Below are 24,866 nucleotides of genomic sequence, written 5' to 3' on the forward strand. Positions count from 1 at the left end.
CACAGTTACAACGAAGAGAAATAGAAAACACAAACCCAAGAGCAGACACAGAAGAAGAAGAAGAAGAACACCAAGAAATGAAAATGGGGAAAAGGGGAAAGGTGGTGGTGAGGAAGCGGAAATGAGATGTAAACAGAGTATGAGATGACCATGTTGAACTATATGACTATAAATATTAATGGAATGCATAACCAAATCAAAAGGAAGAAGCTATTAAATTTACTGAAAAAAGAAAAAATAGATATAGCATTCGTGCAGGAAACACATCTAACTGAAGTGGAACACAATAAATTAAGGAGAGACTGGGTAGGGCACGTAACGGCAACATCATATAACTCAAAAGCCAGAGGTGTAGCTATATTAATCAATAAAAATGTACCAATTAAAATAAAAGAGGAAATAATAGATCCAGCAGGGAGATATGTAATGATAAAATGTCAGATATAATCAGAACTCTGGAATTTGGTTAATATATATGCACCTAATGAAGAGGATCAAAAGTTTATGCAAGATATTTATTTGAAGATTGTAGATACGCAGGGGAATATATTGATAGGAGGGGACTTTAACCTTAATTTGGACTCAAAGATGGATAGAACTGAACAAAAGACTAGCAGAAAGAACAAAGTAGCCAAATTTATGGTTAAATCAATGCAGGAAATGCAACTTTTGGATATATGGAGGAGACAACACCCAAAGGAGAAGGAATACTCATATTATTCAAGTAGACATAAAACATACTCAAGGATTGACCTTTCCTGTTGTCAGCCCATATCCAAGGGAGAGTTAGGTAAATGGAATATAAAGCTAGATTGTTATCTGATCACTCACCCCTGTTATTAGCAATCGAACTGGAGGACATCCCACCAAGAACATGTAGATGGAGATTAAACTCCATACTACTTAAAAGACAGGGTTTTAGAGAATTTATTGAGTGCCAAATTAAAATGTACTTTGAAATAAATACGGAATCAGTGAAAGACAAATTTATATTATGGGATGCAATGAAAGCCTTCATCAGAGGGTAGATAATAAGTTATGTAACTAAGATGAAAAAGGATTACAATCGGGAAATAGAACAGCTGGAAAGGGAAATAGTGTCCACCTTGGAAAACACTCGTGCCCTGTGCAGGTTGGTGCAAAGTCTTCAATGTGTGGCATGGAATATCTGTCAGTCATGGTGACCTCATTGAGGTGGTGGTAGTCTCCATGTGGCCTCCAACCGCCCCCCTCCTGCCACTTCTTTGGGCACCATGTGGAGAGGGAAAGCCCAGGAACTGTTGGAGTGCGGCACAATCCCCAGCTCCTCTATTTTCTTAAACTCCTCCATCACTAGGCTAAGCTTTTTGGAAGGGAGTCGGTGTGTCCTGACATGGAGCGGGGGGCCCTCAGTCAACATGTGGTTCATTTCCCCGTGTTTTGGCCCGGCCGCGGAGAACTGTGGCATCACTACGGAAGGGAACTCTGCTAGGATGCGGGCAAATTCGTTGTCTGAAAGCATTATAGGGTCCAGATGAGGTGGCTGGTAGTTTCCCCCGGAGGCAGAGTCTGAAAAGTTCTGGTGTGCACCAAGCGCTGTCCCTTGAGGTCGACAAGCAAGCAGTGAATACGAAGGAAGTTGGCCCACAGGAGTGTTTGCGCCATTGATGCCAGGGTGAAGGCCCATGTAAAGCGGCTGTTGCCGAAACAAAAGGGAATGGTGCTTGTAGCAAAAGTCCAAATGGAGGAGCTGTTGGCTGCCCTCAGTACTGGGACATGCTTGCTGTTGTGGGTGTCGAGGCCTGCGGGGGATAGGATGCATATCTCGGCGCCAGTGTCGACCAAGAAATGCCTGCCTAACAAGGAATCTCAGAAGTAGAGGATGCTATCACGTGGGCCAACTGCCCAGCCATCAATGATGGTTGGCCAGACGATTCCCAGAAACTTGCAGGGTGGGTGGCATCGATGGGACTCCGCACCCCGTCGCTGATGATAATAGCAGAGCTGTCCTGGGGTATTAACTTGCCTCTCCATTGGTCTTGGTCTCACAGGCAGCTGTTCATGGGGCTTGCTGATGTGGTCTAAGATGGCGCTGGTATCCTTCGCTCTCCAGAGCATGTCCAACCATGCCGCGACCCTCCAAGGGTTGCTGAAGTCCTCGTCCATGAGCAATAGTCGGATATCCTCAGGCAGCTGCTCCAGAAAAATCTGCTCAAAGAGCAGGCAAGGTTTGTGGCCCTCAGTCAAAGCAAGCATCTCGCTCATTAGGGTGGACAGGGCCCTGTCCCCCAATCCATTGATATGCAGTAATCGGGCAGTGTGCTTATGCCGGGAGAGCCCGAAAGTGCAAGTTAACAGCACTTTGAGGGCTGTAGCCTGAGAGAGACCGCGTGGATAGTCACTGGCTCTGCTAGATCCATCATCTTTGGGTCCAATTGCTGTTTGGACCTGGCAGGGTCACCAATGTAGCATTCGTCCTATGCACACCAAAGCCTTAGAATCAACACTGGTTTATTGCTCTGGCCGTTTGCACTTATATGGGCTCCAGGCACTGACGCCAGAGACCCGCATCACCGGAGTGCCAGCCTGAGATTGGCTGGAGTTCCAGAGTTCCCTATCTTCCCGCCATGCAGGAAGTCACCTGGGACGACAACTGGAGTCACCCCCAGGGCGTGCAGTCACCACGTTCGTCAGCCATTTTGTGGACCAGTCCGCATCTCCATGCGCATGCTGCTACAGTACATTCTTATTCTGCTCAATGCACTCTCGCTGGATTATTGGTCCTGGCCTCAGGATCACTATTTTGTCTAATGGTTGCATTATATTATTAGCTAAAAATTATGCTTACCAGCTAATTTACGATTACCCTCAACAATAGCACCAGCCTCTATCCTGCAGCCAAGGACTGAACCCAGGTGATAAGAATGTGAGCAAACTGTAAACTCTTGGTTTCTAATGGCACTGTGAAGAAAGATTTTCCAAGTAGAAAAAGCAAGTTGTTGAGTGGAAGGGTAATGGAATCATTAAGAACTAATCAAGTAATAAAATAGAATGCTGAAATTGAGTTTTAACTGATGGGTCAAATGGCCTTAATCGGGATTGTGTGTTGTATGAGATTCCGTACAAAATTAGATACATGTCAGATGCATTCAATTTAAACATCCTACCAATGATACTTTAATCACCTTGCATTCCTCTCTCAGGCATTCTTGAGATTTACTGATTTTACTTTTTAAAAAACCTGAATGTGCAATTTAAAAAAAGAAAAATTTGAATTGTTTACATCAGTGTGTCGGTGCTGAAGTCAGCAGGGTGCACTCTTGCATTAGTGTAGAATTTTCAGTATTTTCCTTTTCCATTTAGAATCATTCTGCTTGACCTTAACTTACAGCTACTATTTTGCTAATCTAATCAATGTTTCTCCTAGCCCAGGCTTGGAACTGGGAACACATGGGGTCAGACACCAACCCTTTCTCAGATTCTCTCCATTTTTCAATCTCGTGACTTTTCTTCTTCCCACTTTGACATTCCTCAGTCCCATGCACTCCTCCTTCGCCTTTCTTTCTCTCATTCCCCTTCATATCTGCCCCGCGCCTCATATGTCCCGCTCTACCCTCTACCCTGCCTCGTGTGTCCCGTTCTACCCCCACCTCGTGTGCCCCACTTACCTAAAGGCGAAAGTCTCTGTTCACCTTCACCTTGTATACTTCTCTTTACCTCCCCAACCGTGCACCCTCCATACTCATGCATCCCTTTGCCACTGAAAACCAGTGAATCGTGCTGTATAAGAATCTTTCATTTCTCACCTAATGTCGTTTCCTTGCTGTTGCCACTGGAAACTGGTGGCAGTAACAATGCGGAAGTGTGAATCTATAACTTTTGGAGGCAGCTCAGTCTGCCCAGGGAATGGGATATTACTGGGTGATGTTTAATCGAAAGAGTGGATGGTTGAATCCTCTGAGAAATAAAATGGTAAAATGAAAGATGACCTTGAGACTGTTGAATTGTAATGAAATCCCAAGTGTCCTCTTCTGAAGGAAACCCACTCTCTTTACTTGGTTGGCCTTTATGATTGCAGTCCCACACTAACATTGTTGTATCCCAATTGCTCTTTGAAGTAGCCTAACAAGTAATGCAGTTATATCAAGTCTTGCCAATGGTGTCCATATTATGAGAACCATTTTTTCAAGATGTGTTCCAAAACATAACACACATTCCATCAGCAATGAAGGAAAATGACAACAATTTTTGGGCTATTTAAGTTTATTTTCAGACTTTAGCCAATTTGGCATTTCCCTAATCATCAGATTGAAGTTGATGTTTTTAAAGCCATTTCCCTGTGCTTCGTGTTCTTGCCACTGTGAGGTTGATACTAAGTCACAACCTAGGAAATACAAACCTTGTTCCATAATGGGAATACCTATAAGAACCACTCTGAGCAACAGATAAGCATTATCAACTTTTATTTATTCCCATTGTTTTCTATTATATGGGAGGAGGAATAAATGTGTCATCTCACTGAAGGCAGATGTCAGCCAGGGAAATTTGAAGAACTTGCATTTCACTAGAATGTCACCTATTCAGGGACACCCAAACATGCCAATAAAGTATATGAAGAGTTTTCAATGTTACAATTTTGGAAATCTGGACCAATTTGTGCAGAGCAAGTTCTCAATAGAAGCAAGGTAATAAATGCTGACAATATTTCAATGGTGTAGGTTGAGTGATAGATACAGTTAGGATTGAGCCTCCTTTTCTGTGAATGTGCCACGGGATGTTTTCCATCTACTTGAGGGACTCCGAATCTTCTGACTCAAATGTGGGTAGAAAGGAGTGCAATTTATGTTGTGGAGAACAAAGGCAAAAAGTCGATGACTTTGTTGCAATGCACAAATGTGTTGAGAAACTCAGCAGGTCATGTAGCATCAAAGGCTAACAGCGTGTTAGGCCTGGGCCCTAAAAAAAGAAGAAATCAGGCAGACACCTGAATAAAAAGGTGGGTGGAGTACAGGGGGAAACAGTTAATGTTTTGGATTGATGATCTTTTGTCTGATCTCACTTTCTACTTTTATTTAAAATTGTTATTAGTAGCCTCTCATGGAATGGTGAATCTATCAGACAAAGCTATATTTAGCATACTATGCCACTGTACCACACAAGGTCACCATTATTTCCAGCCAAGGATGTAGCCCAAAATCTCCCTGTCACTCAGCAGTCTGTGTTTATTGTTTTCCAAAGACACCATTTAAATGAAGGCATGAAAAAAAATGTTGAGAATGTGTTCTACCAGTTATTCAACTTGTCTAATCAGAGATTAGCTTTGCTTGCATCAGCTGAAACACTCTGCCTCATAACCTAATAGATCTTTGACCATAAAACTTTGAAGATAAGAATGGAGGGTCTTCAGGTTAACCCCCTCAGCTCCTGACAATTTATATCAGGATTTACTGAGAATGATATTGGTGCTATTAAAGGCTCATTGCCCAACCACAGTGCTGTATTTGCTTGCTTTTTATTCTGCAGTCTTGAACTCTTGCTGAATTCATAGCATTTCCAGATTTCCTGTACTAATGGATATTACAGTTAAATTCTAGAAATGAAATCTGCATTAAAAATAAGAATGCTACTTTGTTCAGGAAAGGGAAACAAAATTCCTACAGGAAAGAGAAGCGTGTGAAATATAATTTTTGCAGTGGATGAAGGAAAGTTTGTTGTATTAAGTACTATATGTCTATAGATTGATCAGTTCTATTGAATAACAGTAAAAAGCAATTCTCATGCAAACACTTGCTATCTGTGGATTGCAGGTGAGCCTGATGCTGTCCATTTTTAAAGTCCAGCCTTGTCAGAGCATGATGTCATCCTATGACATCATGGGGGTGACACCTTGTCATCCTATGATGTAGAGGGAGGGCTTTATGGTCTCCTAAAACTTGCATGATGAAGGTGGTGGGATGGATGAGCAGGGAAATTCATCCACTCCCACATCCAGTGAGCTTGAGGAAGTCAACGTTGAATTGGAAGCTGGAGCTTCAGTTTCCATTCAGCAGGTCTCTCTGGAGTCATGTTTGAACTCAAGACCTTCTGACTTCAAGGTGGGAATACTAACTGATGAGTTACAGGCTGGCTTTGACACTGCCTGCAGCCATGGTTAGATACGTCATCACATTCTGGGGATGGAATATGATCCTTTTGAAACAGTGGTATGTGGTGATGCTAAGAAGGAGAATATACAAGCAAGTGTCAAATTTTTAACTTTTGGCTCAAGAGCAACAGAGCCTGAAGCAATTACCTGCCAGAGAGGAATTTCACCTCCAGGGCTTGGCTGCTGAAATTCTCCTTCTCAGCAAATTGTTTTGGCTGTTTTATTTCTTTATGGGTTTAATTATAAAATTTACCTTTGAATGTTAGTTTGCCAGTTCAATAGTTTGCATTGTGCCAGTCCATTTATGTTGCAATACAAGTAAGGACTTTGGACAGTCTAAAGAACAGTGTTGTGCTTTATGTTTAAATTTTCTTTCACTCATGCAATAGCTGCAAGTACATGAGAGTCTCTGGGTCTCTTGGTTGTGTAATCAAACCTCTTTCCAATCAGAGTCTGTAGGAACTGGTATTATTCATCTTGAGCAGAGAGAACAGAGGGGAAATTTGATGTTTGAATTTTGAAAGGTTTAGAAAAGTAAAGAAAGGATATCTCATTCAAATGGATAAAGGATCCAAAACCAGAGGCCACCATTTTAATGTTATTAGAAAAAGAACTAGAAACGATATTATGCGAAACATACTTTTTCACAAAAGTTCATTATAATTTATTATCTACTGCATGAGAGTGGATACAAGTTCAATAGTAGCTTACAGAATGGAATTGAAGAAATTGCAAAGAAATAGGAAAAGCGGGAAAGAAAGAGACCTCGAGCTCTTATAGAGCTTCTTCAGATCTGGCTGCCCTCCATATTACACTTTCTTGTGATTCTTTGAATCCAGGCTCTTATTCCATTCAGTGACAAGAGCATGTTGCAATATCATAGTTGCCTAATGCCCCGGTTATTCCTTAACTATTATCATTATAACAGATTATTTGTTCATTATCATGTTATTGTTTATGGAAGCTTCTCTATACAAATTGACTGCAACATTTCTAGTGTTACAACAGTAAGTTAAAGAAACTCAGCAGCTGGAGAGCATCAGGATATTCCAAGGTTGTGACAGGTGCTATAGAGTAACAAGCCTATTCGTGATTTATCACCATGATGTTTGGATAAACAAAAGAATTTGCTCTTCCAATGTGCACTTCTATCCCTTTCTCCTTGGTACATTGAGCTTTTCCTTAAATTCATCTTTACCATTAATTTCAAATACACCATGCATTACTGGGTTTTTCACTTGAATGTAATGTGGAAATTGAATTTTTAATGTGGAAATGTAAGTAAAATTTATGTATCCACCCTTTCAAATCCTTCAATTATCCTAGTTCACCACCATTCCTCCACCACAACCGGGCCTTCCATTTTGTTTTGTATTTTTTTGGATGAAGATAACCTCTTCATTGTCTTCATCCATTCCCCTGAGTACCTCTTATTCCTATTTCTTGCATTATAAAAGCCAGAACTGAGCACAGTGCCCCAATTGTGGCCCCAGCAAAGTTTCTCTATAACTTCAATGCAACTTCTTTGCCTTTCATTTCCATTCCCATGGAAACAAAACTAGTTTGTTTACAATTTCCATGGCCTCATTGATTTCTGCCTCTACCTTTAGTTTGTGCACAAAACCTTTGAGACCCTCTGCTTAATTTAGTCTTATTTTGAGGAGGATTTCTCACTTTCTATTATTAAAATATACCATCTCTTGCCAATATTAAAATTAATTTTCCTATAAAATGCAAATCCTAATTGTGTATTACTGCCTTCCATCCACAAGATGTTGTTTGAGCTGCTTCAGAAAGTGTGGCCAAAGAGCACTTGGAGGTTACATTCCCTTATCCTTGCTATTCAGGTGTATTTTGGAATGGCACAGGTGACGTCACTCTTCCAAATCAATGGGTAAATCAGCAGGAATCCCAACTGCTTGTTGGTTTGTGATGAAAAGTTTTGTCCGAGCGGAATTTGCCCATGATATCCCACAATGATAAATTTCTGTAAATAAAAACCACTTTGTTGAGGCACTGGGAAGATTCAGCTAATGTTACCAAATGTACCCCAACCAGAGCAGAGATCGACCTCTATTGCCATTTCCTCTTCAGAGATTAAGAAAGGCAGTCTTTTGATGCAAAATAACATGAATAATTCCATTCAATGTCCCGTCTTTCACTCCTTCACAGACCATTCCTTTTGTTCGTCTACTCTCATTTTCTCGCATCATCAGAGTTGTTTGAGATCCATCTTTTTTCAGTTCTTGTAAAAGGTCATTGACCTGAAATATTTATTGTTTCTCCTTTCATGGTTGCGGTCTGACCTGTGAGTATTTCCAGCACTTCCTGTTCCTTTTATAGATTCTTCACGACCAGAAAAACAAGTGTAGGTAATTTAGCCCCTTCAAACTGTCCTGCTCTAAATTAGGTAAAGACACAATGGGATCGTGGCTTATGCAGGTGCTGCTGCTGGCACAGACACAGAGAGAGCGGCGAGTGGCGACTCAGCATTCTCCTGTAGGGTTCTCCCACCTAATCCCACCGTCGATGGCTCAGTATGGACTTGAACCAACCTGTTAAAGAAATCAATGGCGTTTTATTTAAAATCCTGTCATCACAGGGTATGAGCCCAAGTTGGTGCTGCCTGTGTTTGACAGCAGCCACAAGGGTTTGCAGACTCCAGTAACAGGCGGAACAACTCTGATGAGAAGGATAAGCAGAGCAGACGATCCTAAGGACGGTGACCATGGTGGCGGATCAGCGATGGGCTCTGCGCTGAAGGACCTACACAGGCAGTGAACAGTTGGCAACTTGTTGGTGCAGAACCCACCCAAGCTGTGGGCAGCTGGTGATGAGGTCAAAAGAGTCACACAAGATTGGAGGTTGGCTCATGAGAACTAGGTCTCGGATCCAGGATTCGAGAGGGTGCGCTGAGAGCAAGAAGGGATCCCAAAGAGCCCTGGGCCAAAGGCTTCCTCACCATGTCGGAAATTTGGATCTGGGTTGCCGATAGTTTGAACTGAACTGGAATCTTGTGCGGCTGCAGAGGCTGAGGGAGTGTTGGAGGCGAATGTATGGACACTCAGTGACTCAGTTATATGATCTTTTGCTTCTCTTTCTCTGATTTGTAAGGAGTGCCAGGCAATGCTAATCACCCATGTATTCTGAGCACATCACACTCAATTTTAATGACTGATAAACAGGTAGACTTGACAGGGCAAACATGAGAAGCTCAACAGGTCAGGCAGCATCCATGCATAGAAATGGCCAATCAATCTTTTACCAAGACTAAAGTAGGAAGCAGTAATATCAAGTAGATCAAGAGAGAGAGAAAAAGGTGAGTGGGGGGGAGGAGGAGGCAGAAACTGGGGAGGAGCAAATAGATGAGAGGGTATTGGATAGAAAGTAGAGAAACAGACCAGGGTTAAAGGGACTAGAATGAAATGTTGACTGGTCATTTCTATCCATGGGTGCTGCTTGAATTCTTTCAGTTTCTCATTAATCTCTCAAGATCGCAGCATCTGGAGTTTTTATGTTTCTCAGATTTGTCAGGGCAGGAAGGAGAAAGGGATTAAAATTTTGAATAGGTAAAATGATAACACTGGGTGAAATTGACTAATTTCAGAGGATGGTGGCCGTCCCATGATTTGTCATATCTTCGAAGTTTCTGCATTATTTCCATGATCTCTGCCATCATTTTGCTATTAAATAAAACAGTCTCTTTTGCCATCACATATGTTTTTCCGACCTCTTTCCCTGGAATTCAGCACCATATTCTGTTAACCAACTACCTAACTTAAAATCTTTCTTTGTAATTGAATTCAGGTAGAAGTAACAATGGGTTCTTTAACTTGGGAGGCATTGCAATTGCCCCTGTTTTTCTTTTCAAAGGGTGTGCCTTTGTAAACAACTGGAGGAATTGCATCAGGAGCATGAATCCTGATTGTTTTCTGTTCTCACTACCGATTTTGGTGGTGGGGGGGGTGGGGGGCTGAAATCCACACTGTGACCAATTGAACTTGTATATCTTAAGAACAGAAGATTCATACCTCCCAATACTCTTGTCTAAAAGATGTGTGAGGCTATTCATTAGTCAAGGTTCTGAAGGGAGACAGCATTTTCTGCAGCTTTCTTTCTTTGGCTTGGCTTCGCGGACGAAGATTTATGGAGGGGGTAAAAAGTCCACGTCAGCTGCAGGCTCGTTTGTGGCTGACAAGTCCGATGCGGGACAGGCAGACACGGTTGCAGCGGTTGCAGGGGAAAATTGGTTGGTTGGGGTTGGGTGTTGGGTTTTTCCTCCTTTGCCTTTTGTCAGTGAGGTGGGCTCTGCGGTCTTCTTCAAAGGAGGTTGCTGCCCGCCAAACTGTGAGGCGCCAAGATGCACGGTTTGAGGCGTTATCAGCCCACTGGTGGTGGTCAATGTGGCAGGCATCAAGAGATTTCTTTAGGCAGTCCTTGTACCTTTTCTTTGGTGCACCTCTGTCACGGTGGCCAGTGGAGAGCTCGCCATATAACACGATCTTGGGAAGGCGATGGTCCTCCATTCTGGAGACGTGACCCATCCAGCGCAGCTGGATCTTCAGCAGCGTGGACTCGATGCTGTCGACCTCTGCCATCTCGAGTACTTCGACGTTAGGGATGAAAGCGCTCCAATGAATGTTGAGGATGGAGCGGAGACAACGCTGGTGGAAGCGTTCTAGGAGCCGTAGGTGGTGCCGGTAGAGGACCCATGATTCGGAGCCGAACAGGAGTGTGGGTATGACAACGGCTCTGTATACGCTTATCTTTGTGAGGTTTTTCAGTTGGTTGTTTTTCCAGACTCTTTTGTGTAGTCTTCCAAAGGCGCTATTTGCCTTGGCGAGTCTGTTGTCTATCTCATTGTCGATCCTTGATTCTGATGAAATGGTGCAGCCGAGATAGGTAAACTGGTTGACCGTTTTGAGTTTTGTGTGCCCGATGGAGATGTGGGGGGGCTGGCTGATGGAGGACCTCAGTTTTCTTCAGGCTGACTTCCAGGCCAAACATTTTGGCAGTTTCCGCAAAGCAGGACGTCAAGCGCTGAAGAGCTGGCTCTGAATGGGCAACTAAAGCGGCATCGTCTGCAAAGAGTAGTTCACGGACAAGTTGCTCTTGTGTCTTGGTGTGAGCTTGCAGGCGCCTCAGATTGAAGAGACTGCCATCCGTGCGGTACCGGATGTAAACAGCGTCTTCATTGTTGGGGTCTTTCATGGCTTGGTTCAGCATCATGCTGAAGAAGATTGAAAAGAGGGTTGGTGCGAGAACACAGCCTTGCTTCACGCCATTGTTAATGGAGAAGGGTTCAGAGAGCTCATTGCTGTATCTGACCCGACCTTGTTGGTTTTCGTGCAGTTGGATAATCATGTTGAGGAACTTTGGGGGACATCCGAGGCGCTCTAGTATTTGCCAAAGCCCTTTCCTGCTCACGGTGTTGAAGGCTTTGGTGAGGTCAACAAAGGTGATGTAGAGTCCTTTGTTTTGTTCTCTGCACTTTTCTTGGAGCTGTCTGAGGGCAAAGACCATGTCAGTAGTTCCTCTGTTTGCGCGAAAGCCGCACTGTGATTCTGGGAGAATATTCTCGGCGACACTAGGTATTATTCTATTTAGTAGAATCCTAGCGAAGATTTTGCCTGCAATGGAGAGCAACGTGATTCCCCTGTAGTTTGAGCAGTCTGATTTCTCGCCTTTGTTTTTGTACAGGGTGATGATGGTGGCATCACGAAGATCCTGAGGCAGTTTTCCTTGGTCCTAACAAAGCTTGAAAAACTCATGCAGTTTGGCATGCAGAGTTTTGCCGCCAGCCTTCCACTACATGCTACAGATGTTGCCGATGGAAATCAGAAGCAGAAGTGCTAAAACAATTGACCAAATCACAGCCAATCTGTGGAAATGGTCAGTTCTGTACTTCTAAATTCCACCCACAAGAACTCGCTCAAGACCCTGAGCACCAAGTGACAGACCTGCTGAGTTGTTTTGCCATTTTTTGTAATATACTGAGATTATGATTTTTTGGTATGACTATCTGCATTCAGATTTAAAATGGAAAATATTATTTTCCAAGTTGTCTTGGGTAAACTTATACCTCTCATTTTGTTTGTTTTAGATTGGTCACAGTGTTTGAGCTACTGAAAGAAAATAGACACACACACCGAGAGCAGTTCAGTTTATACAAATGGTTATTACAAATTCAAAAGCTGATTTCAAACTACAATTTGCAAGCCCTTCCCAACTATACTTATCAACGCCTGGACTGGTCCCAACTGCCGAAGCGAGCCAACGACTGCACACTTGTAGTAGGTTGTCAGGGCGCCGGTAGCATCTTGTCCACCTCCCCCGACCGGGACATTGGGTGGACTCTAGAAGTTATTCTTCTTGCTGAGAGATGTTGCCACTTCTCGGAGAGTCTCAAACTTCAGCAGCGGGACCATGGCTTATATTACCCAAAAACTGCTTACCCAAGCACCTATTCCCAGCACAACAAGAAAGATAAGCGAGCAATCTAGCATGCTAGGCTTCTATCGAATAACATAATTTTCAGCTTATCACTTTGAATACAATGGTTTATTTTGCATCAAGGCTAGGCCTCTGACAGTCTGTGACCAAAACAAGCAGGAAGATTAAATGTGCTTGGTATACAGATGTCCTTTCGTCAGATAACTACATCTCTGGCCCCCAGTGGAATTTAGCTTATGTCTGCTGATTCTAAAAAACAAGCAGGTTCTCAGCCTTGCAGAAGCAAAGGCTGCAAAAGTAAAAAACACGGTTAGAATCTTCCATTACACAAGTGAGCAGGTTGTGAATTCAAATCCTGCTCGAAATACTCTCTCGGTATACATTATCTGGACTGACTCTGTTACTGTAGCGCTAAGAGAGTGCTGCACTATTTTTAGTGCGACTTTAAACTGAGATATGGACATTTTTTCTTTATTGGTCATAAAGGATTTTATGAACAATCGGTACATTCTAAGAAGTGTTAGAGAGGTTTGGTCAAAACTTAACTCTTAAGCAATGCTGGTTATATGATCTTGACTCTACACAAACCCCTGGTACACCTGGATAGCAAAGATACATACATCAGGATACTCTTTATGGATTACAGTTCGGCATTTAACACCATCATCCCCTCAAGACTGATCAACAAACTCCAAAGTAACACTCCACTGTGTAATTGGATCATGGATTTCCGCATCTCCAGACCACAATCAGTGAAGTTTGATAGCAATTTATCCTCCACAATCTCCATCAGTACCAAAGCACCACAGGGTTGTGTTCTTAACCCCCTCCCCTTCTTACTTTACACCTACAACTGTGTAGCTCGGTACGACAGTAACATCATCTACAAATTTTCCAATGATACCGTGGAAGTGGGTGTATAAAGGAAGGGAATTAGTCAGCGTACAGGAGGGAGATTAAAAACTTGGCTGAGTGGTGCACCAATAACAACCTTGCACTCAATGTCACCAAAACTAAGGAGCTGATTGTTGACTTAAGAAAAGGAAAGCCAGAAGTATACAATCCACTGATCATTGGGGGATCAGAGGTGGAGAGGGTGAGCAAATTTAGGTTCTTGGGAGTCACTATCTCGAAGGATCTTTCCTGGATCCAACACACCAATGGTATCATGAAGAAAACATGTCAGCATTTCTACTTACTCAGGAGTTTGCAGAGGTTTGGTATGACACCAGTAACCCTGGCAAATTTCTACAGAGTGTGCTGACCGGCTGTATCACGGAGTGGTATAGGAACACCAATACCCCTGAGCATAAAGCCCTCCAAAAGATATTGGACACAGCCCAGGACATCAGAGGCAAAACCCTCCCCACTACTGAGTACATCTACAGGGAATGCTGCCGTCAGAGGGCAACGGCAATCATCAAAGACCCACACCACCCAGCATATGCTCTGTTCTCGTCTCTGCCATCAGGAAAGAGATATAAGTGGCAGAAGGTTCGCACCACCAGATTCAGAAACAGTTGCTGCCCCTCCACCATCAGACTCCTCAATGACAAACTCATTCAGAGATTAATTTAAAGACTCTTATTTGTACACTTTATTGATTTTCTTTTGTTCTCTCTGTATTGCACAGTCAGTTTGTTTACATTTGTTATCTGTTTGCTGTTCTTTTATTTGTTTACATGTTTATGCTGTGTACAGTTTATTTTTTGCATTACCATTAGTGGAAATTCTGCCGCATCTGAAATCTGGCTACAAAATGCTTTAAGATTTGATGAGATTGTGAAAGACACCAATAAAAATAAGTCTTCCTTTCTATTTTGTATCATGTATTTGTTACTTGAACTCCAGCTCAAGATATTATCCCAGAATCTATTTGGGTTTATCCACCCGGGCCCAGCCTGCTGACCAGTTACTACCTGCCAGCACTCACCCTGGCAAGCAAGTTTAAAGTGCCTTTCATCAGATGTCCTAGAACCCTGGACAAACTTCAACAGAAAGCAAAGCTGGGAGCAGAGCTTTGCCTCATTTGAAAGTTTGGAGGCTCTTCACAGTTTTTGTGACCATGAAATTTAATGTAAGTAACATTTGAAATGAATTACAATTTTTTAAAGTGTTCAGTAATCATGTAGCAATCACTTTAAATCTTAAACTAAAGAAATATAATTAGGATAAACAAATTTTCATAGCTCAAGCATCTGCATTGAAATGATCGTCTTCTCCATTCTACTGCCTAAAATGACACCAAAAAAGTGCCGGAAATACCATGTCAAGCAGCATCTGTGATAAGGAAATAAGAGTTAAATTAATACTTCAGTTTTGTGATCTTTCATCAGCTCTAGGAAAAATTGTAATATAAGCATGATATAACTTGTCAAGAATGGAAAGGGGTAGAAATAAAGAGTGTGTCGAGGGGGGAAGAAGGAATGGTGCTAATAGTGTTTTGCTTATATCCTCCATAATTACTATCACTTCAAAGTGTTGCCATCCCTGATGCACTTCCCATTCCCTTTCAGCATGTTGTAGGGACCATTCTGCCCTTGACTCCCTGGTTCACTTTTCCATCTGCACCACACTCCTTGCAGCAGTTCCCCAATGCAACTGCAGGAAATGCTCTCCACATTGCAAGAAGTCAAGCAGATTGGATGATGGCTTTGGAGAAACTTCTGTTCAGTCATTAATCTTGAACTTTCAATTGCCTTTCATTTTAATTCTCCATCCCATATCTACTCTGAGCAGTCATGTTGCATCTTCATGCTGTTTGGTTCTATTGAAAGGTCAAGATATTATCTGTAGCATTTAGTTCATTCTTGTTTGCCATGTGCTGCCTGACCTGTTGAGTATTTCTACCACCCTCTTGTTTCAGATTTCCACCAGCAACAGTATATTGTGTCTTATACTTCAGGTTTCCGATTTATTGCCAGAGTACATACATAACATCACATACAATCTCTGAGATTCTTTTTTCTGCAGGCAAGGTAGAATAACCACTTATTGGTAGTGCAAAAAAAAAGCTGTATAGATCATAGACATGTAAACAAATAAAAGATAACAAATGTAAACAAACTGACTGTGCAATACAGAGAGAACGAAAGAAAATCAATGAAGTGCACAAGTAAAAGTCCTTAAATGAATCCGTGATTGAGTTTGCTGTTGAGGAGTCTGATGGTTTGGGGGTAGTAGCTGTTCTTGAACCTGGTGGTATGAGTCTTGAGGCACCCATACCTCTTTCCTGATGGCAGCAGTGAGAAAAGTGTGTGCAGAGTGATGTGGATCCTTTATGATTGTTGCTGCTCTCTGATGGCAGTGTTCCCTGTAGATGTTCTCAATAGTGGGGAGGGTTTAGCTGATGATGTCCTTGGCTTTGTACATTACCTTTTGGAGGGCTTTATGCAGACCCTGATGCAGCCAGTCATCACACTTTCCACCACACCTCTGTAGAAATTTGCCAGGTATTATCGTGTCATACCAAACCTCTGAGGAAGTCGAGACACTGACTGATGTGCTTTCTTCATGATGCAATTAGTGTGTTTGGTCCAGGAAAGGTCCTCCAAGATAGTTTCTCCCAAGAACTTAAATTTGCTCATCCTCTCTACTTCTCATCCACAATGATCACTGAATTGTATACCAATGGCTTTCCTTCCTGAAGTCAACAATCATCTTAGTTTTGTGACCATTCAGCAAAGTATTCATTCTCCCTCCTGTATGCTTGCTCGTTCCCATCCTTTATACAACCCACTACCGTGGTATCATTGGCAAATTGGTAGATGGTTTTGTCATACCGAGCCACACAATCTTCCCACAGATTCAGCAATTTGCATTTCCTTCATACAGAATAGTTGTGATGAACTGTATCCTTCAGCTGGTACCACCAGCACTTTTGTTGTTCAGTCCTTTCACAGACATTCCTTTTGTTTTGATCATCCCTCTGTAGTTTCAAACAACTTTGATTTCTAACTTTTCCTAATCCTTATGAAAGAACACCCATCTGAAACATTAACTCTATTTCTCCCTTGCCAGATGCCACCTGACCTGATTATTTTCCAGTATTTTCTGGTTTGTTTCATAGATGTGACCATATCTGTCAAATCCCAGACTTAGAATAACTGTAAATCTGGAACCTGCAGAAATATGAATGCAAGAGCAAGACTAATGAAAAAATACTCCAGATGCTGAAAGTCTGAAATGAACATAGAACATGCTGAAAATTCAGGCTGTACATGTGGAGAGAGAAACAGCATGAATATTTTGGGTTGATACTCTTTCAATCAGAAATTCTGGACGAGTATTTGAATGGCCAAGGCGATGTAGATGCCTAAATGTCCATAAATAGGATTAATATAGATAGGATATAACGGTAAGCAGGGACATAATAGGTGGAAAGGCCTGATCCTACAACCATTTGCCGCCTTTAGTAAGATCTCGCCCATTATTGAGCACATCGAGGGCTGGCCATGTTCACAATGATCCCTGATGCTGTTCATCTGAATGGTTATGACACAGTGGTTATGGTGAGAGCCGCTTGTGTTTGGAGTTGCTGGTTGAGTTCAGAATGACAGTATTGGTAGTCGGCGTTAATGATGACTTACACTCAGAGATAGTGATTGTAGTGAATGATAGGATGCTTCCAGACAGCCTTTATTGGCAATAGCAATCTGTCCTGATATGATTGAATTAATCTGTTTTATTCAGTATTCACTGGTCAGGGAACTTGACCTGCTGTTCGGATATTTTAATATGTGAAATCCTCGGAGGAAGGTGTCGAGGCAGAGAGTTGGTAGGCAAGGAGCCAAGCTCCACCTCTCCTTTCACACTGGCTGCCACGGCACCTGACGTCGAAAGACGCCTGTGTTCATATAACCTGCGATCTGGGCTGCTACTGCTCCCTTTTCGGAACCACTGAGAGGAGTGTTCAGAGAGCTCAGGATCCAGAACGGGAGTCGCTATCCCAGCTCCGAGGCACCCTGTCGTGGTCATGCCCAGCATGCGACAGTCTTACACGGTGACCGTGCCCGAGGAGCCGGTTCTTAGTCTCTTCAGCAAGGAACTTAGGAGGAAGAGCTCCAGCGTCTCTGGGTCCATGCTGGTCTCTACCTTCGTCGGACTCTTGATCAACCAGGCTAAGGTAAGGAGATTCCGATCAGTGGTCGGTGCCGAAGATGGCAGCGTGGAAATCTTACTTGTTATTTTAAAATCGTACTTTCCTCGTCCCCAGTCTAGTTACAGACCCGCCAACCTCCGAGAGAGACGTGTGGCTTCTTGTAGGGTTGCTGGTGGCTGGGGAGCTCAGGTGAACGACAGTCTGACCTAGCCGCCGCCACTGGCTAGAAGCTGTCAGCGCCCATCATTGCGCTCTGAAATGTTGGCGACATTTCGGAGATTTTAAGAGCCGATGCATTGATTTTCTTAGGATGAACCAATTGCGTTAAATTGTTGTAGCACAGGAGGCGTCCGTGATGGTCCTCTCCAGGACTCTTGTGGATTTCCCCATTTCAAACACTTTGATCCACTATTCATTCATCTTTTGAAATTGTACGTCCAGCATTTTTGCACTTGCCCAATCTCCCACCATCCCTCATCCTAGGAAGTGCCGAACCCAATGGCACTTGAATTTTATAATTAAGCCAGCGCCTTTTGCCTGTGCTAACTTGTTAATGAACAACGTGGGAAGTCATCAGCCACCCCAGTTTGGAGTGGAGGAGGTGAAAGAGTGGGAATTCTCGGAACAACACGAAAAGTGCTAGACGCAGTGTTTCTCAACCTTTTTCTTTCCACTCACATACACTTTAAGTATTCCCTATGCCATCTGTGATTAGTATGGGATTGCTTAAGGTGGTATGTGGGTGGAAAGAAAAAGTTTAAAAACGATTGTTTTAATTATACCTAATTGACTCGTTGTGTGCATGGTTTCATAACTCCAAAGGAAATGGGCCACTGACAATTTTTCTCAAGCAAAATATTTCAGTAACTATTGAGTCTAGAGCAGTGATTTTCAACCTTCCCTTTCCACTCACATACCATCTTAAGCAATCCCTTACTAATCACAGAGCACCGATGGCATAGGGATTACTTAAAGTGGTATGTGAGTGGAAAGAAAAATGTTGAGAAACACTGTGCTAGAGAAACTCAGCTGGTCTCCTTAATCAGTGTCTGCAAACTACCTTCTTTCACATTTTTGAATACTCAGAGAAGGTGGGGTTCAGAAATGAAGCTGGCCTTTCTATCTTAGAATATTAACATTTCACTAAAATGGACTTGCAGGATGTATTTATGCATGTTGTTAGGCTCCTACTGCTGTTCCAGATCTTGCAGACTGTGATCATTGGTCAGACCTACTCTGAGATTCACCTCAATTCAGTGGTTAGGGGGCCCTGGTGTCTGTTGTCGTTGCTCAGCCAAGTTTCATGAGACACCTGTGGGTCATGTTGATGCACGAAAAAAAAAACCCTGTCGGATATATCAATAATTACTGGGAGATCAGTTATTTGAGTTTTTAACCTATTTTAATGAGAAGAGAGCCCAGGTTCGGGCAGATCAACACCTGTTGGTATCTCCATGTAATTTTACCCTCTTTAAAATGTGTCCTAACTTTGTTCCTGCCTCATTTAACCCTCTCCTTCTCCAGCCCTCGTCTGTGAAGACTCATCTCTATCTACAAACGCCTAACTCTGACCATGTATTAATGCAAATTCCAGTTTAGGTATGCAGAGTATATCCATCTCCCTCTTACTCACTTTTAATAAATCTGTGCATGTGTTGAGATTAAAGAGTCAAGCCAAATTTTGAGAGAGCAAGAGATTGGTATAGCCTCACCTAATTGTGCTTGTGTATCTAGTTGCAATAGGCAGGCAGCCAGAGATGCCACTTTTAATACTAAGCTTGTTTCTAAAATTTATTGGAAAAAGTTGCATAGATGAGCTGGGGCAATCTCTTTCAATGATCTAAGACTGATATTCTATTTTGTGTAATAATTAATAAAATGATTGCACACTTGGTTTTTCTCTTGCCATGCCTGATAGCTAGACATTTCCACCATTTTGGTTTCAGATTTCACCAGCAGTTTGTCCCTGTGTTTCAATTTTGACACAAACCCTTGTTTTCTCCCACTCTAACCTCTCCCAATGTAATAGGGTGCCTCTGTAAACCTTGGAACAGCTCAGCAGCCCTTGTATATTCCCATGGTCTTATCCATTTCATCCTTGCCCTCCCTGCAATTAAAACTAGTTCTCTCACATTACTAGTTTAAATGAAGCATCTTCAGTCTGAAATGTTAACTCTTTCTCTCTCCTTCGATGCTGCCTGACCCTCTGAGTGTTTCCAGAATTTTCCATTTTCTTTTCAGATTTTCAACATCTCCATTTTTAAAACTTTCACTTTTATAAAGATATGATACCAGAAGTCAGATAAATCATTTTAACCCTTTGCCAAACTTGTCTGCTACTTTTAATTTTTTAAATTTTGACATGTAGCATGGTAACAGACCATTTCGGTCCACGAGTCTGTGCCACCCAATTAACCTACATCCCTGGTACTTTTTGAATGGTGGGAGAAAACATGGGGACAGCATATAAACTGGCAGCGTGGGATTCGAACCCACATCTGGTCCATATCGCTGATGCTATAAAGGCATTGTGCTAACTGCAACGTCAACCGTGCCGCCCTTTTATCAGCAGAATCCATCAGTCACTGTCAGATTTCATGGTGGTACAGCTGAATTCCTCCACAGGATTGATTGTCACATTTCTGAAATAGCTTTTAGATCTAGCTATTGAGTTAAGAATGCCTGCATGTGTGAGCAATTATTTTGGCTGATTCATGACCTGAACTGGGTGCCTCATTCTTTCTCCACTGTATCTTCATGTGTAGATGTGCACACTTTAATTCAAATGTGCAGTTTCCAAATAAGTTGCAACTCCATAGCTCGCCTACAAACTGCACCTGCCTGTGAGGTGAGAGACCTATGGGCTACATTGATAGGCCTAAAATAGAATGTTGCACAAGAAGGCAAAGATAACATACAGCATTAAGCAGGACCTTTGGTCACACTTGTTCATGCTGACAGAGTTGGCATTCTGGACCCGTTTGCCTGCATTTGATCCATATCCTTCTAAACCCTTTCTATTCATGACTGTGAGACCTTGGAGTTTGGAGCCTTTAAGTCCCAGGATATAATTTGAAGTTCAATTTGAAGACAAATGATCAGAGTCCAGTGCCCTTCTCTTTCAAGGCACTAATTCTCAGCAGGTTTTGGATCTACATATTATATGAGTTTATAAACCCAGAATTAAAAATGAGGCTTCCAATTTTCAGCATGAAACATTCTCTCAGTTTTGCTCAACATAAATACTGCCTGACCTGCTGAGTTTTTAGCATTTTCTGTTTTCATACCAGGTGCAAGCCCACCCACTCCTCCTATATTTAAGCATCCAGATCGTTTCTACAATTTAACACTTAAGCATCCTTTGAGTCTGGTGATTTGTGGGTGTAATTTATGGGCTAGACCAGATTAAACATGTCTATACCCAATTGGATCAGAAACAAATACAGTAATTCACTCTGCAGACATGACTAGGAGCAAAACCTGTGGGGTGGGTACTTGTGACTTAATCTTGTTCTTGGAGCAATAAAATGGGGTGCTGTGAGTAATCACAACACCTCTGCACTGATTTCCCTCCTGGGGCTGGTTCAAATGTACAGTGGCAATACCTGGGGAAGCATCTTATTGCACTTCTTCACGTCTTCTGAATCTGGACCACTCCGGAATAATGACTCCGTGATATTCTTCAACTTAAATTCAATTTTAAAAAAATGTTTGGATTCCAAAGCAGGATAATCAATTCCTATCAAAAGAAGCAGATTTAATCCAAAAAGGATTAGACGTAGATGTGGCAGCCACTAGTCTCGCCCATGACAGCCCATATTCCCAGCAAAATGAGACCATTTAGAAGGAAGGTGCTGGCCAGTCATTCTAAGATGGAGACCTGCGCGGACATGGATGGTGGGCCGAAGGGCCTGCCGTTTGTGATTCCAAAGTCAGAGATCTACTCTTTCTACACCAATGGCGGCCGCGTGGGAGAAGGGGGCGAAAGCAGCCCAGTAGGGAATCCCTCTCCCGGGATGTGTCCCGGCTTCGGACCGCGAGGCACATTGAGGATTGAGCCCAGCCAACAGCAGGTGGGAGTCGGCTGGACGAATCTGGTGGTTCAGTCCCTAGGGGCCCGCTTTGCACTCGATGATTAAAAATTCAAGACACGTCCATCGCCTTCCATCGGGAACAACAAATCTCATGCAACGCGCGTCACGCTGATCGTGAAGGTGCCAGACGGAGCCAGGGGCAGGAGGACTGCGATTAATGAGAATGCAGTAACGTCAAAGGCTCAGAGACGTCATTGCAGCCGGCTGTCATCTTCTCCAAGGATCGAGGTTGTGTTGCTATTCCCAGCGAAGCTGCCTCGTCAGATTATCTCGATGGCTATTTCTGATCTCCTTGGCCCCGTTAGCAGCGAGCCCCTGCCTGAACAGAGCGACGGCACCCGGGAAACCAGCAAATGCCACCTTCTTCGTCTGAACCCGACTCCCGCCCCGGATTTAACCCAAGTTCCTCAGCGACGCTGGATACCAGTGGTACTCTCCGAGGGCAGCGAAGTAGGGGAGAGGTAGTGAAGACGAGCGGTGTCCTCTCGTATCCAGTGTGATGGCTCTGCACACGTGCCAGGTTTAACCCCATTTCCAGCTCGTATAAAACCGTAAAATGGCCCGTGGAACTTGCAACTGAAGTAGTGTCTGATCTCAATCAAATATCTACCCTGTGCTCCCCCAAAATGTTCCCTCCCATTTGATTCTCCAGCTCTTCCAGATGCATTGAAGTCAGTGGGGGAAAAAAACACCCGCACATTCCTTTTTGATGATCTGAATGACCAGCAAAGGTTAAGGACAACTGCACAAAGACAATGAAAGGAAAACTACATAGACACAAAATAGTGAGGATACTTTGATAAGGTGAAATGGGAAAAGGAGTCTTTGGTTCATTGTTCATTCAGGAATCTGATGACAGCAAGAAAGAAGCTGTCCTCATGTCGCTGAGTTCTCGACATCAGGATCCAGTACATTTTTCCTGATGGTAGCAGAGTGAAGAGGGCATGGTCTAGTTGGTGGGTGTTCTTGAGGATAGAGGCTGCTTTCTGAAAATGTCACCTCTTGTAGATGACCTCGATGGAGTGAAGACTGTAAAAATACAAAATGCTGGAGAAGCTCAGTGGGTCATTGTCCTTTATGTAACAAAGGCAAAGATACACAACTGACATTTCGGGCTTGAGCCCTTCATCAAAGTATGAGAAAATGCCAGCAAGCATTTGAACAAAAGAGTAGGAGGGGGAAGGGAGTGCCAAGGCAGGAGATGATAGGTGGAGAAAGGAGGGAGGGGACCGCAGTAATGTTGGGGGGTGGGAATGGTAGGACTGTGTGGGTGAAAGAACTGGAAGGACAGAAAAAGGGGGGAGGGGAAAGAAAAAGGAAGCAGGTTTAATGGAAAGCAGTAAAGCCAATGTTCATACCATGGCTGGAGGGTGCCCAGATGGAAAGTAAGGTGTTGTTCGACCAATCTGTGGATGGTCAGGGTGAGACAATACATGAGGCCGTGAGAGAGATGTGAGTGCAGAAGTATGATCTAGAATTGAAATGGTTGGCCACTAGGAGGTTGCTGTGGTTGCAAACAGAGAGGAGGTGCTGAGTGAAGCAATGTCCCAGTCTGTGACCTGTCTCTCTGATGTACAAAATGCCACAAAGGGTGCACTGGATGCAGTAAATAAGTCCTCTGGATGTACAAGTGAAGTGTTGCTTCATGTGAAAAGCTTGCTTGGGGCCCCGAATCATGGTGAGGGAGGAGGTGTGGGCGCAAGTGTTGCACTTCCTACAAGCACAGGGGAAGGTGCCAGGGTGCAGTGGGTAGGGAGGGATGAGTGCACGAGGGAATCAGGAGGGAGCGGTTCCTTGGAAGGCCAAGAGGGGAGGAGAGGGAAAAATGTGTCTGGTGGTGGGATCTTGTAGTAAGTGCCAGAAATTCCAGTGGGTGATGTTTTGTATAAGGAGGCTGGTGGGTGGTAGGTGAGGATGAGAAGGATGAGTGAGAAATGGAGAAGATGCGGGTGGAGGTTGAGTTGATAGTGGAGGAGGGGAAGCCACGTTTGTGGAAGAAGGCAGACATTTCAGAACTTCTGGACAGGAAGGCCTCATCTTGGGAACAAATGCAGCGGAGACAGAGAAATTGAGAGAAGGGGGTGGAATCCTTGCAGGGGCAGAGTGTGAGGACGTGTAGTCCAGGTAGTTGTGGGAATTGGAAGGTTTATAGTATATGTCAGTGGAGTGAAAACTGGTGCTTGTGATGTTGCAGGCCAAGTTAACAACCCTCTGAAGTTATTTTGTTGTCCTGAATGTTGGCACCTCTGTACCAGACAGTGATGCAACCAGCCAGAATGCTCTCCAAAATACACCTGCAGACGTTTTCAAGAGTCTTTGGTGACCTACCAAATCACTTCAAATTTCTCATAGAGTATAGCTGCTGGCAAACCTTCTTCGTATTGCATTAACACGGAAGCTTGACAGATCCTCAGAGATGTTCACTCCCAGGAATTTGAAGTTCTTGACCCTCTCCACTGCTGACCCCTTGAAGAGGACTTGTTTGTGTTCTCCTAATTTCCTCCTGAAGTCCACAATCATCTCCTTGGTTTTGCTAACCTTGACAACACTCAACTAGCTGATCTATTTCCCTCCTTTACTCTTCCTTATTGTTATCTGTGATAGGACTTTGTAAGTGTCAGACAACTGTGGTGTCATTGGCAAATTTGTAGATAGCATTGGAATTGTGCCTAGGCACGTAGTCATATGCATAGCACATTGCAATCAGAGATAAAGTGCCATCTGGATTGAGGATTCCTTGAGCAAAGGAAGAGGAAACAGTGGGAAAACTGGTTGTGAGTGTTACCTGTGTGAATACATGGGCAGTGAGAGTGTGGAATGATCAACAGGACTAATTATTCAAAGAGCAATGGGACGAGAACAAAACAGAAAAATGCGGGGAATGCACAGTAAATCAGGCAGCATCTGTAGGAAGAGAGAAACAAGATTCATGTTTCTATTCTGTAATGTTTCATCACATCTACAAAAGTGTGAAAATAAGTATTTCAAGTTGTGGAGAGGTGGGGAGTAAACATAAGGAATGTTTATTTTTGTTTTTTTTTAAATTTTTTACTTTTCACACTATGAACCATTCTGACCAAAATACACACAAACA

At 43.2% G+C, this 24,866-nt stretch overlaps 1 protein-coding gene across 8 annotated transcripts in view; it reads left to right on the top strand.

Annotated features, from left to right (window-relative positions):
• LOC138741100 (ubiquitin carboxyl-terminal hydrolase 2-like) overlaps positions 1-24,866 on the top strand; it is a 180,773-nt gene that overhangs the window by 125,044 nt on the left and 30,863 nt on the right. Inside the window, exon 1 of one of the 8 annotated variants that reach the window (XM_069894661.1) lies at positions 17,455-17,702. The exons of the other annotated variants lie outside the window; for them this stretch is intronic. Within the exon in view, the coding sequence (XP_069750762.1) occupies positions 17,553-17,702 (150 nt within the window). The 5' untranslated portion in view covers positions 17,455-17,552. Of the gene's footprint in view, positions 1-17,454; positions 17,703-24,866 lie in introns of those variants that run through there. 8 annotated transcript variants of the gene reach the window in all.

Source organism: Narcine bancroftii, chromosome 8, assembly GCF_036971445.1.
Source record: "Narcine bancroftii isolate sNarBan1 chromosome 8, sNarBan1.hap1, whole genome shotgun sequence".
In the NCBI taxonomy this organism is placed as follows: Eukaryota; Metazoa; Chordata; class Chondrichthyes; order Torpediniformes; family Narcinidae; genus Narcine; species Narcine bancroftii.